This window comes from Struthio camelus, chromosome 1, assembly GCF_040807025.1.
Source record: "Struthio camelus isolate bStrCam1 chromosome 1, bStrCam1.hap1, whole genome shotgun sequence".
In the NCBI taxonomy this organism is placed as follows: Eukaryota; Metazoa; Chordata; class Aves; order Struthioniformes; family Struthionidae; genus Struthio; species Struthio camelus.
In genome coordinates this window covers 93096327-93113341 of record NC_090942.1, presented here as the reverse complement: position 1 = coordinate 93113341, position 17015 = coordinate 93096327, and the positions used below count along the sequence as shown (strand labels likewise).

General features: G+C 49.0%; 1 protein-coding gene across 8 annotated transcripts in view; it reads right to left on the bottom strand.

Moving 5' to 3' along the window:
- Positions 1 to 2117: 2117 nt before the first annotated feature.
- GPR156 (G protein-coupled receptor 156) overlaps positions 2118 to 17015 on the bottom strand; it is a 34604-nt gene continuing 19706 nt past the window's right edge. For 5 of the 8 annotated variants that reach the window (XM_068958057.1, XM_068958071.1, XM_068958064.1 and 2 more), the window contains 4 exons: positions 16914 to 17009; positions 13738 to 13974; positions 11327 to 11557; positions 2118 to 11134 (listed from right to left, as the gene is read on the bottom strand). In XM_068958057.1, coding sequence (XP_068814158.1) covers positions 9758 to 11134; positions 11327 to 11557; positions 13738 to 13974; positions 16914 to 17009 — 1941 coding nt within the window. In that variant the 3' untranslated portion in view covers positions 2118 to 9757. The remainder of the gene's footprint in view (positions 11135 to 11326; positions 11558 to 13737; positions 13975 to 16913; positions 17010 to 17015) is intronic. The other 3 variants (XM_068958092.1, XM_068958099.1, XM_068958111.1) reach the window with 1 other exon arrangement.

Here is a 17015-nt window from a genome sequence, read left to right as displayed (position 1 = left end):
GACCCTTTTGCTGCAAGACAAATGCTTTGCTCTCTAAATTAACCGATTACACTGGTTACTGTACGTTCATAAAACCAGTGGTAGTAAACTGGTGACATCATAAGTCCTAGTCAGTGTTAAAGGAGCAACATGCTTCAGCAGCCGAATTAGTCTGAGCGACATCCATCCCAACACAGTGTCATGGACTTCTTTTACACTGATCACTGTGTTTTGCAAAGATGACTTTCAGGTTCATTAACCAATTGTGGTGGCTTGGGCTCAGGCACGCTTGCTGAGCAGGTGAGAAATGGTAGGTTCATGTTATGGATGGAAGTCATAGTGCTCTTATTCAGCAGACATGGCCATCACAAGGACTACTGCTGTCAAAAATAGAATGTGCAAGTCAGTGTCTTGTATCTGTTTTGGTCAGCCTAAAATTTCCTTTATACTCTACAGGTAGGTTGTAGACTTGCAAAAACCAATGAGGCAATGGAAATTTTGATATAATGAAAGCATGTCTCTCAGCAGTTCCAGACGTTACAGCAGAACAAAGTTGTGGCCTATTCTTTCATCTGCCACCTGATGGGTAGGAAGATCTTTAAAAGTCAATTTCTCGTTTCTGGCTGTGCATTAGAACAGCCTAAACTGGTCACAGAGGGAAACTATTTTATAATAATCCTGTAAAAGGAGAGGCAAAATCTCAGTCACTCAGCTTTTAGCTGCACAGAGCTTGGCATCCACTCTTGAAACCCTATGAATAATTTTTGAAACTATTGTTTCTAGCTTTCCAGCTGCACCGGAAGGTAGGTGGTCAGTGCAAAACCTACCTTATCTCCTGCTGCTGCAAGATTGATGGCTTTCTGGATCAGGAAGAGGATAGCCCACTTCTGCAAAACAAATAGGTCCCTGCTGTGTCCGGCACAGAAGTGTCTTCTCTCCTTGCAGTACCATGGCCCCCTGCAGCCCAGCTTCTGATTGCGCAGCAGGACACTCCTCTTTCCCAGGGGAAAGCTGCAAGAGGATTTTTTAAAGCACTTTACCAGACTTATCTCACTTGCTTGTGGGATTGTTTCTAATGCTGTCATTGTCTGCAAAAATCTCCCCTTTGTGGTAGAAATCTCATACTTCCTTCAGCAGATGCTTGAATTTCTGATAAGGGGGAAAAATTCTTGGCTTGTTTTAGTTTCTGATTGTCAAATTCAAATTAAATCTGGAATACAATTTCAGTTACATACTGTGAAATTCGTATATTTCCTCTCTGTGTAAGGATACAAATATATACAGGAACATAGAGAGAAATATGATCTGATTCACTAAAACCAGCTGTTAAAGACAAATCTTCCATATACAGCAAATGCTAATTATTCAACAGCAAAAACATCAGTATTCACAGTTGATACCTCAGTTTGTTGACTGAACTCTCCCCACCTTCCCTGGCTTCTTACTCATGCTGCTTTGATTGCTTATTCATTTTTTCCAAAGGATGGTCCAAAATTTGCTAGCTAAGAAAAGAACTAACTAAGAAAGCTACCACAGCCTGGTTGTGAACATCGCCTCTCATTTGCCTGCTCTTTGACGGGTCAGTGTCTCTGAGGCCTTCCATGTGAATCGCTCAAAGTCCTTTTTGCAAATATATATTAAGGAAGCCTTGATGTATCTCGGGGAGGTGGCCTTGTTCACTTGAATGACAGATGAACGAGCTTCAAAGAGACTGTGATTTTTCTCCCTGAGATTAACACAGCAGACAAGACACCTGAGTCCTGAGTCTTCTCCTTCAGCAATTCTAATTTCATCCTCATGGCATCCTCAGGTATTCTAGTGTTGTTGGTTTTGCCCACTTTGAAGGCTAAATTCAGCACTCCCAAGCAGCTACTACTGAAGGTAGCAAGGACTGAGAGCTTTCACATCATAGGGCAGAATTTAGCCCAAAGGTTTCATACCAGGGCATAGCAGTTACCTAGTAATGCAGCACTTTGAGGAAGAGAAGAGCCTGCCTCGCTGATTTACTGGAGCATGCTGATATCAGGTATTAGAAGAACTAGGAAAAAGGCCTCTCCATCAGGGAGTCATGAAGAATGGATTAAAAAATCAGGAGCGTGCTTAACCTATTTTTATTATTGGTATGAAAAATGCTGTAATAGATATTTACATAATAATACATGTAATAGACAAAACAAGCTGCTACTTACAAAAGCATAATCTACCACCAGATGGAAGATCCGCCTGTCAGAGGAAAAGAAGTTTTTATCTAGAACCTGTATTTGGTGGACTGTTAAAAAAAAAAAAAAAAGTTACAGTGAAACACCGGCTTCAATTTGCTGTAATCCTGTACAGTGTATCCCACTGCTCATGGATCTGCTTAGCACTGCTGTGAATTTAAGGTGCAATTGCACCAGCTGCTGTTATTCCTGCAATTCTCTTTAGTTTGAAATATCACCCTGCTCATTTGGGTTAGATATGAGATGTAATTTCTTGGAAACCAGCACACACCTCCAGTAGGGTGCCCTGCTGGTTATATTCGTCTTGTCTAAGAAACACGTATGCCATTCCTATGTTGGATCATGTCATCAGGACACTGCACAGGATGTGCCTTCCTGTCCCCTTCCTGCAGGCACCCTGGGAGGTGCCAGGAGCTCCCTGAGAACCTGCAGGTCCTTATGGATTCCCTTAGCCATGGGAAGCTCCAGGAAGCAAAGGCTCTGCAGGGTTTCTGCACCTGTCAGGCACAGATGCACATCCAGACAACTTCAGGAGGTGTGCTGGACAGAAACATCAGAACATGAGAGGCAACTAAGTCTTGAGCTGTGAGTATATTGAAATCCTGTTGATAAACCTGGCACCTGACAGGTACTGGGAACCTCTGGTCCATCGCAGACTTCTAGAGGTAATGTAAAGTTTCTGCTGATCCACAGACAATTTGCCTCCTTCTGACATGCCTTTCCAATGTCCTGATTACCAATGAGTATTTCTTCTCCTCTGCTTTTCAACAGGTGAGTGTGATCCTGTTCCTAGCATCTTGCCAAACTTTAAAGCAAACCTTTGCTACAACTGGAGGCAGGGAGCAATCAATACAGCCATCCTTAAATTCTCACAATGGGAAAAGCATGACCTGGTAGGGGTGAAATCTGGGATCTCTTGCAATGCTTCCCTTCAGACTAAAACAGCAGCAGATATGGGCTGCTAGAGGGAACAAAAAATAGAAGGTCTCCTGCCTGAGTAGACCAGAAATCTTGGGAAGAAAAGGCCGTGTTCTTCATCAACATATCAGAAAGTAGGCTAAAAAACAAGAAGGGAGAACAGCTATTAACTAGAAGACAGCACTGGCATGAGAACAAGCGGCTAAAAATAGGCCATGAAAAACTGTGAGCTGGAAATCAGAAACAAGTTTCCTTATTGTCAGAGTGAGATTCTGGAATAACCTGCCAACAAAACTCCTAACTACTTCTAAGGTAGTCTGTGATAAATTAACAAGAGGGACCTTATGACTCAGTGCTTGTCATAGTTAGGGAATATGATGATGACTAGGAGATCCCTTCTAGCCCTGCATTCCTCTTGATATAATAACAGAGCAATCCGTTTACAGCACAGTAAGTGCTGAATCACTGAGTGCTTTATATAGCTGCCTGGCAGGACAAAGTCCCTCAAACCCATCCCGTCTCGGAGAACTTCCAGGACCAAAAAAAACACCCTTTCTTAAATGATTGTGCTCTAGCAGCACAAAGCTGCTAAGAAAAAGCTAAGAACGCCTGTGTTGGAAGAAAACCAGCTCAGTTACAGACTCCTTTACACAGAGGGAAGGAGATGGGTAAGATACCTCACTGTAAACACTGAGAGGTACATGCTGTGAGATGTACGCCCTCCAGTAGCTTTGATACATTATTTGCATTCAAGAAAGAAACTGTGTGCTTAGCACTGCGTGTAGGTATCTGCCCATGACACGCTGTGCCAAGTGCATGGAACAATCGTCTCCACAGTGTACGTCAGATAACATAGCAGAAAGTTCCTGGCTTTAACATCAGCTGCTGAAACGTCCACAGTTGTTCTCCCACCATCTCAGGATCCACAACTCTTTTTATGGTGCTTTTCTCTAGCTCCTAAAAGATCCCCCCCCCCCCCCGCCAAGGATGAGATATCTTTCTGCAGCACAGCAGCAGTGATGAGGAATAAGCCACAGCTTACACTGATGCATTTGATGCCTCACAACTTGGCAGCTACAGCTTTGCTGCACTGGCTTTAAGAGCAGCCTTTTGGGGCAACAGCAGCAGCTGCAGTTTCAGTAGTACTACGTCGAGGTAGAGGCCAAGGAGAAGGCAGGCATGAAAAAGTGGAGAAGATGAGAGGCAGGCTGCTCCAGGAAGGGTTTTTCTCCCTGCTGCTCATTTCAGCTTTGGTTCTTGGGCTCTGGAGAGTAACGTTGCTCAGGAGGAGAGCGCTGCACTGCAGCCCTGATGGCTGCTGGACATCAGCAAGACTTTCCTGGAGCTTCTTCCAGACCTGTGGAGGCCGCAGGCCGCAGGCTGATGTGGGTGCCCCTTTACGCCTGCCAAAGCTGCAGCCAGCACTACTGGGAAGCCTAAGGCCCCGTCTGCTGCTCACCACTTTGCCACAGCAATGTCCCGAGGCAGGTGCAACACCACTATACAGCCACCATCTGCACGGGTCACACGATCAGCCAAGCCTCAGCTGGTTATTGCGGGCACAGCACGCACCCGGGGTTTCCCTCTTGCAGTATTTTCTAATGACCAGTATGTCTAATATCTGCCCCTGCTATCAAAGCTCAGAGAGAAGTTCGCCTCCAAGTCCAGCTGCTGGTGTTAACTAACACAAGGCAAAGTCAACACTTCCACACTGACAGCGAGCGCTCTTCTCCCAAGAAGCTGGCTTATTCCCCTCCACTGTGGCTAACAAAGCTTTTTTTTTTTTTTTTAAACCAGGCAGCTGAATCATAATCAAGAACAATTTTGTAATTTCCTAAATAATTGCTAGCTGACAGGGGAACAGAGGCAGCAGAGAGTGAACAATGGCAGGCGAGCACTGCAGAAGAGGCTCAAGGCAGGAAGGCGCTGCCTGCCCGGAGATACCACTCAACCCCATGCTGCGCGCTGCAGCCTGCTGGAACAGCACAGGCAAGCTGTGCCAAGGACCAGCAAGCAGGTGTACAGAGACGTGTCATGCAGGCTGTGACACAACCCTTTCTGAACAGCCATCTGCAAGGAAAGGGCATAGAGGTCTAGGTACGCTGCTGGGGGTGGTGGGGACCTGGCGCAGGCTGTAGAGCTCTTAAACAGAGCAGCAACATTGGTGAACAGGGCCCATGGGTGGGGAAAGACTCTGCACGATTCCTCTGTGGAGAATCTTCTACCTTGCTATACGTGGTTGGGCTCAAGTCTGCTGGCTGAGCGGACTTGTCTCTTCCTATGAGCTTTGGTTTGCAGACAGCAGCCGGCATTGCGGAGCTGGGAGGTGCACAGCTGGCAGAGAAAGAACGACTTGGAAACATAGTTCCAGCAGCTAAAAACATTCAAAGGACCTCATCAGCATTAACACTTGATGGAAGCAACTGCTGTGGTTGCCCGGTGTGCCGTAGGAACCTCTCTGCTGGCAGATACTGCTTGGGAAGGCAGCAAGTGCTTGTATGAGGACAGGATTGCCATGGCTAGAGTTTCTCACATGCCCGGAAGGACAGCGAGCACAGCACACCATTAGTAGGGACTACGAGTCTCATGCTCACCTGGGAGCAGGAAGGGAACCTTCTTCCAATCACTTACCTTTTCATTTTCATTTCCGCAAGAAGAAAGGCCTTCCATTGTTCTGCCTTGAACAACGAAGAGGCACATCTGTTCTTAAGAGGAACAGATTTAGACAGCAAATCCTTTGGAGCAGGAATTGCCCGCGTAGGATACAGATACTGCAGGTCCCCTAGGACAGGTCTCTCTAGGCTACCTCCATAGTCAATGACAAGGAACAGGCTCCTCCAGACTCTGTAGTCATAACTCAGAGCACTCCCTGTCCCGCTGCCACCCTTCCACTCGTCTCTGACTATCTACCTTTCAGTCTTTGCAGAGTGCGCACCACTGTCCCCTACGGCTATTAAGAAACCGCAGATTCAGGGCAAAGCCCTCATTAGGGTGCTTTGAACTGCTTAATGGGGAGAGACAGGCTCCTCCAAAGTCTGTATGAAGAGCCTTAGTGGAACCGATGCCTAACTTTGTGCCCAAGCCAGATGCCTGAAGTAAACCAGCACAAAGGCTCTTCTGTGGGCCTGTGCAAAGCCTGGTGCAAAGATCCCATAATAATGATAACTGAAGGCACCCCCACCATCTCACTGTTCCTTCTTCTCATGCACAGGCAGCCTGATCCATTACACAGTGCTTTGAATCAAATGTATATTCCTTGATACAGGAGGCGGCTAGATTTGGGGGCCATCAAAAGCACCAATGAGTTTTTATGTGTGTACACACACATACACCTACACACTGCATCAGCCTCCTGTGTATATGTGGAAAGTATGTGTGTCCACACATGCAGTTTTCAGGTCCTAGCTACTCCTGACTAGAGAAAACAATTGCCCCAAATTCCAGTGATGAGATTCCAAACAAGCCAAAGGTTCAAAGTCTTCCAGAGGATTTTTCTGCATTCGCTAGTGGATTTTAGGTTAATTTGTATATCAGCTGCTTCCACATGGTTTAATGTTTGATCCTCTCCTACGACCATGCTGCCATGCCCTAGCCCCAGAGCAAAGTGTGGTTCTAAACGTGCTCAAGAGTGGCAGAACTGAGGGGTGGAAGGAATCAACGCTAATTTGCAAAAGCAGCTTTCTGATGCTTACTCAAATTTTGCAAGGTCCCTAGAGCATCCCAGCCACCCATCTGTCCCACCCATTGGTTCAAACTGGGGATGCCGTGAGATGTGCTATAAGGGGCATTTGAGTATCTAGTACCTCCAGTGCAGCCCTATCCATCTCACTCACTGCTCTCTCTCTGCACACACGCATGGGGCTCTGGCCTTGTCCTTGCAGCTTGGAAAGGGGTCCCTTCCTTCGTAGCACTGTTTCTCCTTCTCCACATCCACCCCCTCCCTACGAGGGTCCTGGCTGCATGTCAGCAGAGACCAGCTCCTGGTACAACCCCATGACCTTCTCAGCAAGCAAGAGAGACCAAGGCACCAGACCTTAACCTTGTTGCCCACCGTCTGGCAGTCCCACACCTGGAGGTGGGGGCACAGGCCAGGAGGGCCAGCCAGCCCCTGCCACCCCTCCCTCCCACAGCCAGAGGCTCCCAGCAAGGCTCTGGGCAGCTCAATGCCAGCAGCAGCAGCAGCCTCTACTGCAAGCACTGCAAAACTGCAGGCAGACTTTCCCTAGTCCCGAACTGCCCTGGGCCAGGGAAGCAATTGCACACGTTGGGAAAGCACCATCTGTTCCTCACCTAAATAAAATGTCCTGCTGCCTGCCATGCAAGCAGCAGCTCAAGGACTCAGCAGCACCTCAGAGATGCCCAGGCTTTCCAACATGAGAGGCCTGGCCAGCAAGCTGCCCAAAGCTGGCAGGGCTCTCTCCAAATTTACACTGGCTTTTGCATCCCTTACTGGGGTTCAGCCTGCCCCCTCCATTCCACCCACTGCAAGCTTTGCGGGGACTTGCATTACCCTTGACTGAGGCATAGAAATTGCTTGTTCATGTTCTCCAGCTGTGTGTGCTGCCTACGCCTGCCAGGAAAGGGCAGCCAGAGGCCACTGCTGAGGACTCTGCTGGCTGCATTTGCCCCAAGGGCATCCCAGCTCCACAAGTCACAGAGCCGAAGCCACTTCCGGCCGGGATGAGGTGAAGCTCCAGCCTGTCAAAGAAATGACAGCTATAAATAAAACATCGGCTGCTGTGAACTCGCTCTGGTCTCTGCACACTGCTCATTCACACAGTTCTACTCTCTTGAGGCCAAGAGGTTTGGCTGTTTATGGCTTCCCCTCCCCAACCCCCCACGAGCTGTGCACTGCTTTGGTTGAGCACAGAAGGCCCTGTGGATCCAGAAGATAAAACAGCTTCTGGAGTGCCCAAGCTAGTGGTGGAGGGGCGTGTTGTAGCCTACCTTTATAAATCACTGCCCTGCCCCTCCTACTCGTTCAGTACCCCTTCTGCATCAGGGAAGCCAGCAAGGACTGCGAGTGCAGGCTTTCCCCGTGCTGGGATTGCCAGAGACACTCCATATTTCCACCCCTGTCTTTGCTCTGGCCTGTGCTGTGTATTTGCTTTGCGGCGGTAGGAGACACCCAATCAATGCATTTCACCCCTGCCAGAGCCGACCACGCAGCCTCAAGCTGTAAATACCCAGACAAGCGTGAAAGAAGAACCAAAGGAAATTAGTTTCTGTTAGTTAAAGGTGACAAATGAAACTGGGATCACCCTCTGGAGTGTTTCCATACTAGGAACAAAGAGGGGCTTTGGGAATACTGTCCTCCATAAGATTATGGATTTTGGAGATTTGTCTTAGAAATACAGATTTCAGAAAGCCTGGAAAACTGTGGAGGTAGTGGGGAAAAGAAGGAGACACTGGTAAATGGATATAGAAGTTAGGGATTTCACCATCATAAGAGATAATTGAGAGGGAATTGCTAACTTCCATCATTCAAAACTGGGTTTGGGGTTCTTCTGTTACCACCTCTTTTCACAAAAGCATCCTTTCAAAGCAGTCTTCAGGCATCAAACCTCAAGTCTCAGCACCCCTAATTTCTTCTGTAAAGGCAACTACATGCTGAAATGTTGTTACAAATATCCAACAAAAGCAGGCATACCAGATTTTCTATTCTTGATGTTTCTAAGATAAAAATAGAACGGACCATGTTAAACAAGCCTAAATCATTCCAGACTACTTCCTCCACCACAAAGACATACAAAAGGGCACAAGCCCCACAAAAACAAAGCAAAACAAAGCAAAACAAACAAACAAAAACCTTTTGCAGATCCTCTTTTCAAATTGTTCTTTCCCTTCAGCTCTGCCCAGAGTCTAACCTACCATTGTGTGACTGAACTACACAAAATGCAAAGTCACCTCCATGGAAGTCACCTTTGGACTCCATTTTCTCATTCAGACACTACAAAAACAAAACAAAGCAAAACAAAACAAAACAGAGTCTTGCATGCACTCCCCGCTCCAAGGTCCTTGCTCTGCTGAGCGACCAGCACATCCCAGGTGAGTGGCAGATTGCAGCAGTCCTGGAGTCTGCTTGTTTCCAACCTCCCAGTGCTGGTGGGAGGCTCTATAGTGACAGCCTGGGGGACAGAAGTCCTCTGTCTGTCTGCCTGCTGAAGGCAGCAAGAAAACAAGCCATGCAAGTTTCCAAGCTGCAGTGCTGCTCCCCATGGGTGCGAATCGCTCACCACCCACAGGGTCCCCTCCGAGATGGAGAGGAAGTCCAGCTCTATGGTCTGCTCAGTCTCCTGCCTGGGGTCTGCTCAGTCTCCTGCCTGGGGCAGCTGAAGCCAGGACTGGGAACAGCTGGGTGTCTGTGGGATGCAGGCAGCTGTTCGGAGTGACCGGGACAAAACCACCAGCAATGTTCTCAGACTGCTACTAACCTGTTATCGGACAAACACAATCTGCAGTCACTGCTGACCAAGGCTGGGTCTCAAACAGCAGCCTAGAGAGGCGCAAGATTGCTTTCCTACACCTAGATCCCAGCGCAACACACTTCCCTCAAAGGGATGCATTTCTTCTTTAATGCTTAAAACACAGCGTTTTGGGAGGGGAGGGTGGCACTTGCCTTTGGGGTAGGGTGGTTACAGTCACACAAATGTGGGTTTCAGATCTTCTTTGAAATTCACTATGGGCTGAGACCTGCCGCAATGCTCTGCCCAGTCGCCTGCAAATCCGCCTGGTTCTGTGTCCGTGTCCGTGCTGCTGCTGTCAAGGGAGTCGAGTGGGCCCTGGAAGCAGAGCTCGCAGTAGGGCCGGTGGCAGCAGTGAAATATGTCCTCGGAGCTGCTGCTGGAGTCAGAGTCTGGGTAATAGCATGGTGAGCGCGGGAAAGGCTGTGCTGGCTCTCTCGGAGCATCCCACTCTGGTGGGAGGAGATGCAGGAAGGCCTCACAGGCCTGCTCTTGGCCAGCACCTGGACATACTGCTGAAACTGCGCCACTCGCCTCCTGGATTTGGGGTTCAGGCCAGTCCTGCCGTTCCTCTGGCTGGAGGCAAAGCTCAGTGCTAACAGGTGAAGCAGAGGGCACCAGCTGGTAAAGGAGCCTTCTGCCACCAGTATCACCTCCTTCCTCCAGAGAGACACTCGTTGACTCCTCATGGCTCCAAGCGCTTAGTCCACCACGCATCCTGCTGACTGCCTTGTTCACAACACACCAAGCATGAGGAGACATGGACCCAGGGAAGACGGCAGAAGGGAGAGGCAGAGGGATCCTCCTTCCTCGCCTCGTCAGGTCAGGGCTGAGGGGAGTGCACCTGTCCAGGTAGCTTCCCTGGGCTCTCCGTGCCCCATTCCTCTCGCATGGAGGGCCCTGGCTGCCTCGCAGGGGTGCCTGAGGTGACACCGGGCTGTTGATTTTGCCATCCAGGCTCAGCTCTTGCAAGATTTCCTGCAGCTTTTCACTGCTCACATAGTTGACCCTGGAGGACTGCGCTCTGGTCACCCCACCACTTCCCTGGGGCTCTGCTCCCCTGCCAGCAGCTGAGAGCTCCTGGCCTGGCAGCTGCTGCAAAGGATGCCCGGTCCTCGGGGACATCTTTCGCTCCTGAGCACCTTTGGGGTTGTACTCAAGGATGTCCTTCCCTACATCAAAAAGCAGCATCTGAGAACAAGCCAGTTCCTCAGGCGGCGCGTGCTCGTGGCTCATGTGTTTCTGGAGGTCCTCCATGTCACCACTGCACTCGAGTTTGCTACAAGGCACTGAGTTGCATTGTGCATTCAGTAAGCTGGGAGATTGCCACCCGTTCTGCTCAGGGGGGCAGTGCTCCAGAGGCACCCCGTTGCCTGCCGCGGCACTGCTGCACCACTCACCACGCTCCCCTGCACTCTGGGACCAGGAGGGGAAGGCAGCACACGGAGCTGCCCCGGCCAAGGGACCGCAGCCATACTCTGCGGCCATCAGCCTCATCAGCTTCTCTTTGGCGTTGTTCACCTGCTCCTGGAGGCTTTCGATCACGGCGTTTTTCTGCATCAAATAAATAAATTTTATGTCAAGCCTGGCATGGGTGGAGAGTACAGACATGCTGAGGATTCAGAAGCAAATAGGTCAGAAAATTGAATCAGTCTTCTCCACAGGGAGAAGGAGCTGGGCAGTGGGGCGGCCCGGCGGGGGGGGACGTGGCCGTGATGGGGGGCTGTGGCTGGCGGAGCCCCATACCTCAGAGAGCAGCCGCTGCATGGAGCTCTTCTCCCCCATCAGCTGGCAGAGCTGCTCCGCGCTGCACGCCGAGTGGCAGCTCCGGCTCGGGCTGGTGAAATATTTGGCCATGTGGCTCACAGTTTGGTTTTCCTCTTCAAAGGCTTTCCACTGCTGGAGCTGTTGAGCACAAGAGGCCGTTATAGGCACAGTAGGCACAGGCTGCGCTTGCACGGAGGGAGGCAGATGCAGCTAGAGACGGAGAGAGACAAAGGGGCAGACAAGGAGAGACACAAAGACCGGGTGTGACAGATGAGCACGGAGAGACAGAGAGAGACCACTGAACCACACAGTGAAGAGTCACTTGCAGCCTCCTGCAAATCTGAACTAAAGCCCTACCCTGTCCTTGCTTTTAGCTTTTAATACTGAGACAGTTAGTTCCTGCCTATGCATGCTGCAAAAGCCCCCCTCCTCCTTCCCCACAACTCAGTCATACACAAAGAGAGCAGCACACACACTTTCTGATCCCTGAATTGTTGATGACAAGTTGAAAACTAGCAATGCTTTATATCTGCTTTCTTGTTTGGTATCTGCGTGAAAGCCTTGTGCAGCCTAGCTCCAGCTGCTCATTGATTTCAAATGAGCAATAGAAGAGCAAGCCCATTAGGAAAAACAAGTTGACGCATTAAAAGATCCAAGTTAAATAAAATGTTCAAGGCCCCAAGGCTACAGCAGAAAAAAGGGGCAGGCAGAACGCATGGCCGACCTGTGCAGTGCAATTTATCAGCTCCTCTGTCCTCGCTCTGACAGGTCTCACGGTCTGCAGAGCACTGCAGGTGCTTGGTTTGGTGCTTGGCACAGGAGGTTTGGTGCCTCTGATCACAGGAGAATCGCTGGAGTGACTCAGGAACAGTAACATTTACTAACAGGAGCATTTAGCAATTTGGGCATGGGGGAGGAAGATCCATCGATGGCTGCAGGAAGAGAAACTCAGCCTTTAGAGGCCTGGGGGATGCGCTTGGGGAAGCAGGTCTCCTGGGGGTGTTGGGGACAAGCTGTGCAGGTTAAGCTGAACATTTGGGGAAAGAAGCAGAAAAATCATTGAGGTTGGTAGGAGATCAGCCTCTGGAGATCGTCTAGCCCAATGCCCCTGCTCAAGCAGGGTCAGCTACAGCAGGTTCCCCAGGACCATGTCCAGTTGCTTTTTAAATATCCCCAAGGATAGAGACATCACAACTCCTCTGGGCAACCTGTTCCAGCGTTTGCCCACCCTCATGGCAAAAAAGTATTTTCTGATGTTTAAATGGAGTTTCCTATATTTCAAGTTGTCCTGTCACTGGATACCACTGAGAAGAGTCTGCTCCATCAGCTATGTATATACATTGATAAGATCCCCCCTGAGCCTTCTCTTGCACTGAACTGCTCTTTCTTGTGCTTCACTTCTTCCTCCCTTCCTCACCTCATTTCCTTGAGCTCGAATGTCCCTCCAAATATAAAACTGAGTAAACAACTGTTTCCTCTCATTGTAACAATGAGAGTATTTTTTCCCACTAACATTACGGTCAAACATGCCAGACTCCTCCTGGAGGACATGGGAAGCAGAAGAGCAGAGCGTTGCCACAAAAAGCTTCCTTAAAACATCTCTGCATCCTCCCCCTCGCTCACTGCAAAGCTGCATTTCCCTCCCTGAGAGGGCCAAGAAGGACAGCCTCCTCTTGGGACAACAATATCTGCTGTCAGCAGCCCGCAGCGTCCCTGGGCTTGGCGAGGCAGTCTGAATTGCTGGACCTGGCTCCATCGCTGCTGTGGGCAAAAACCCTTGGCAGCTCACAGGAAGCGTGTACACAGAGTACAGGGTGAGGACAGCGGTATGAAGGACAGATCCCACTGCCCCCACAGAGGAGCACAACGGCCCACATCACCTGCACATGTGCCCTCTGCATAGGTGCCACTCACATCATGCTCTTGCACAAGAATTTCTGAGTGGCAGCTCTGAAACCAGCTTGCAGTCAGGGTTCTCAAGTAATATTAGCATAAGGCAAAGGACACATGTCAAGGGATGTGCTGGGTATGTCAGGCCCTATGATCGTCCCCCAGGAGCAGGAGGGCTGCAGAGTGGAGTGGTGGGCAGGAGAAGGTGCACTACACCTCTAAGGCCAAAGAAGGGAGTGGAGGCATGGTCCATGGATCTGGGAACAGGGGAGGAGGATCCATCATGGGCTGTGGAGAGAGAAACTCAGCCCTTAGAGAGCTGGGGGACTCGTCGGGGAAGCAGAGCCACTGGGGTGTTGGGGATGAGTTGTGCAGGTTTGCCTGAACATTTGGGGAAAAAAGCAGGAAGAATTAGAACTTGGCGCCCTACTGCTGTTACTCTTACACTCCAGAAACGCGCCTGTTTCCAACCAGGTCTCAGGACAGAGCTGGCAGTGTACCTGTGGGACAAAGATGAAACAATTGATTGTCGTTGTACACACAAAGATGCCTCCAGAGGTGAAACCAAACAGCAAGTTGTGCCAAGCATGGAAGAAACGGTGAACTAAGAAGACAGTCCCAGCAGCCAGGAAAATGAGGTTGACCCCAACGATGAGCGTCAAGGACTGGTTAACCGGTGGACAGCTGACGTTGTCGGTCAGACCAGCCAAGTACGTCCCGTACAGCAACAGGATACTCTGGAATCAGAAAATAGGGCCCGAGTTCAGAAAAGATTTCCAGAATGTGGAAAATTACAGCCCGACACAGTCAACCCCCACTTCACACTGAGCCGAGAGAGCTCAGATACATTCAGTACATTCCTAATTAATGCTCCTTGATCTATAATGCAGACTTTCAGCTTGCAATGGTAACTCCGCAGTAGATACCCAGCACGCTGCTGCAGGTTGGAAGCAGGATGCTTCGTCAGCAGAGGCCAGGGGAGAGAGCAGGACTGAAATTGCTGGGTCCCAGCTGAGGGGTACCAGCAGCTCTCAAGCGGGGAGCTGAGGATGAGATCAGCAGGCAGTGTCACCCAGCAGGGCACAGCCAGGACATGCCAGGAGCCCACAAAGAAAATATTCACTCCAGAGTGTTGGAACAGGAACACCAAAGACAGACAGACAGGAGACAGAAATCCCTTCAGGGAAGAAGGAAAGAAAAAAAAAAACACTCTGCCATCAAAGAGCAACAGCATAACTCTGATGGAGCAGAAAGGAGATAGATATACATTCAGAAGGAAAAAGAAAGACAGAAGAAGCAGAATTTTAGGCCAGAGGGAAGAGGATGTACTTGATGCCTCCTTAAACAAGAAATCCAGGAAACTACTGGCTACTATTCTTTTCACTGCTCTTTACAGTTTCCTGTCTGAATCTAGTGGTGGTGAAAGATGTTAAAAAATGCTCTGTGCACACACAGCCTCTCTCCTTAGAAGCAGGTAGGCTGTTTCAGGACGGACTTCCTTATCACACTGCCTCTCAAGTGTCTCCCTGGTACATATTTCCAATAAGCTAATCACCAGACTGCAGGTCAGTAAGGAGTTCCCTCCTTCGCCAGGTAGGAAACCAGTAGGAAATGCTGAGCGTTTTTTGCCCTCCTCTGTAGCATATGCTATGGTCTGTTTTCAGGATAATCCGGAAATACTGCCTAACAAATTCCCTGTTCATGCAAGGACTGAGAACACCGGGAACATGTCTCCCACATTGTTCCTGTGGCACATAATATAGGTAAATAATGGTAAATAGGTAAATAAAGATAAAAGACCTGTTGGCCTTTTACCAATAGATGTTAAAAGGCATCAAGAAATGCTTTGTGACCTGTGCAGCAGATGTTTTTTAGCCTGTTCTAGACCCCTCTATCCTGTGGCTGCAGGGCCCAAGACTTGGTGACCTTGATGCTCACTTCCAGGGTTATGTTCCTCATCCTGCACTCTTGTGGGCAAGAGAGATTCACGTCCATGGCCCTTGCACTCTCTGCTGAGACCCCCAACGTAAGAGTGCCAGGAGTCCCCAAGGAGAAATTGTGATAGTGAGACCTGCCTCGCTGGGAATAAGACTGAGACCCAAATCTGCTTTGTGGGATCAGCGCTGGATCATAACCACCTTCACCACAGGCCACCTCCAAATACACAGCCCAAAGGCAATCCAATTCCTAATCTCTGGGCAAGAATTAAAACAGCACCTAAGTCCCATCTAAAAGTCATACAGTTTGCCCAGGACACGGACAAAATCACTGCCATCTGCTAAACTAGGACTTTGACACAGGAGAATAAGCACAGGACTAAACTTTTTTTTTTTTATAATCTTGAGCAAAGGACTTTGCTCATAATTCAAGGTGCGACATTGGCAAGTAATTTCTGTTCATTGCTCTGTGCCTGTAAAACCAGGATAATATACTGAGCGTCTTCACGAAAGGCTGAGCACATTAATGCCTTGGAAGATAAGAAGTGCTACATACATGCATAGATAAACCTACTCACACATTAGCGTCAATCCAGATTAACTCCAGCGAAACCACTAAAGAAATACTGCTACGACACCCAGTAGATAGGATCAGAGTCAGGTTCAGTGCAACTCTATGAAGAGCATGTGTGACTGGGAATGTTTTATTCTGAACGAGAGGAATGGAAATAGTTCGTAGGAGTTGTAGGCACAAGCGTTACCCATCTAAAGCCTGAAGAAACTTAACATAAACTGGAGGCAAAGTCAGGGAAGGAGGTGGAGCACTGAAGCAGGCAGCCCAAGGAAGGCCTGCAATCCCTAGCACCAAAAGCCTTGTAAGAATGGGCTAGACGAACGTCTCCAAAAGGAACTGGAGCAGGAGAAGGACTTGACAGGGTCCTCACGTGCCTTCCTGCTCTTTTCCCTATGATTCTCGGTAGATGGTCAATGTATATTATATTATAGTGAGTCAGAAAGAAACTGCTTGTATTGTACACAGATTGAGTCATTCACAAAGAAGCTGTGATCTCACAAGGTTCATCAAAATCAGCCTTCTGAAACGCTTGCAACCTCTGCCAACCCAGAGACACATGAGACCACAGATAATTACTGCTATAATTATACCCACATAGTTATATCAGTATAACTAACTCTTCTGGAATAAGAATGGCCACATACAAAGTTACATCAGTGAAAGTGTATTTCAGTGGCATAATTAAGCTGATATACACCCTGTAAAGGTAGGCACCAAGCACTTATCATCTGCACCTCTTTGACTTGCGGTCAGAAGACTCAGAGTCTGAGCTGCATAGTACGTCACTGCAGTAGGCGGTCATCTGAGCTTTTATGGAAGAAGCGAGCTTTAGCGAATATAAAGACACAAGCTTTAAGGTGGGGTATAGAGGAGCTGTGGGGGTTTACAGGGAGAGAACTAGAGAGACAGTATGTTCCAGTTCACATAGAAGAGATGGTGAGGCAGGGAAAAAGAGGCTAATGGGATTTTATAGAGAATGCAGGGAAGCATCAAGATGGGAAGGAATGGAGATGGGAGGACTTTCAAGACAAGCAGGAGCAGCTGGTATCTGCAATATGCACATAGCCTGGGAGGGCCGTGAAACTGCAAATGCTGCTGAACAGTTAGACTGTGAGACTGGGAGGAGGTGAGATACAAAGCGAGAATCAATATAGAGGTTACGCACCTTAAACCCTAAAATGAGAATGAGCCAAAGATCAGAGTAAAGAGAGGCGCAGGACTGCATCCGGTTCACTGAACAGGTCATGCCCTTCTCTGTCACCTAGGA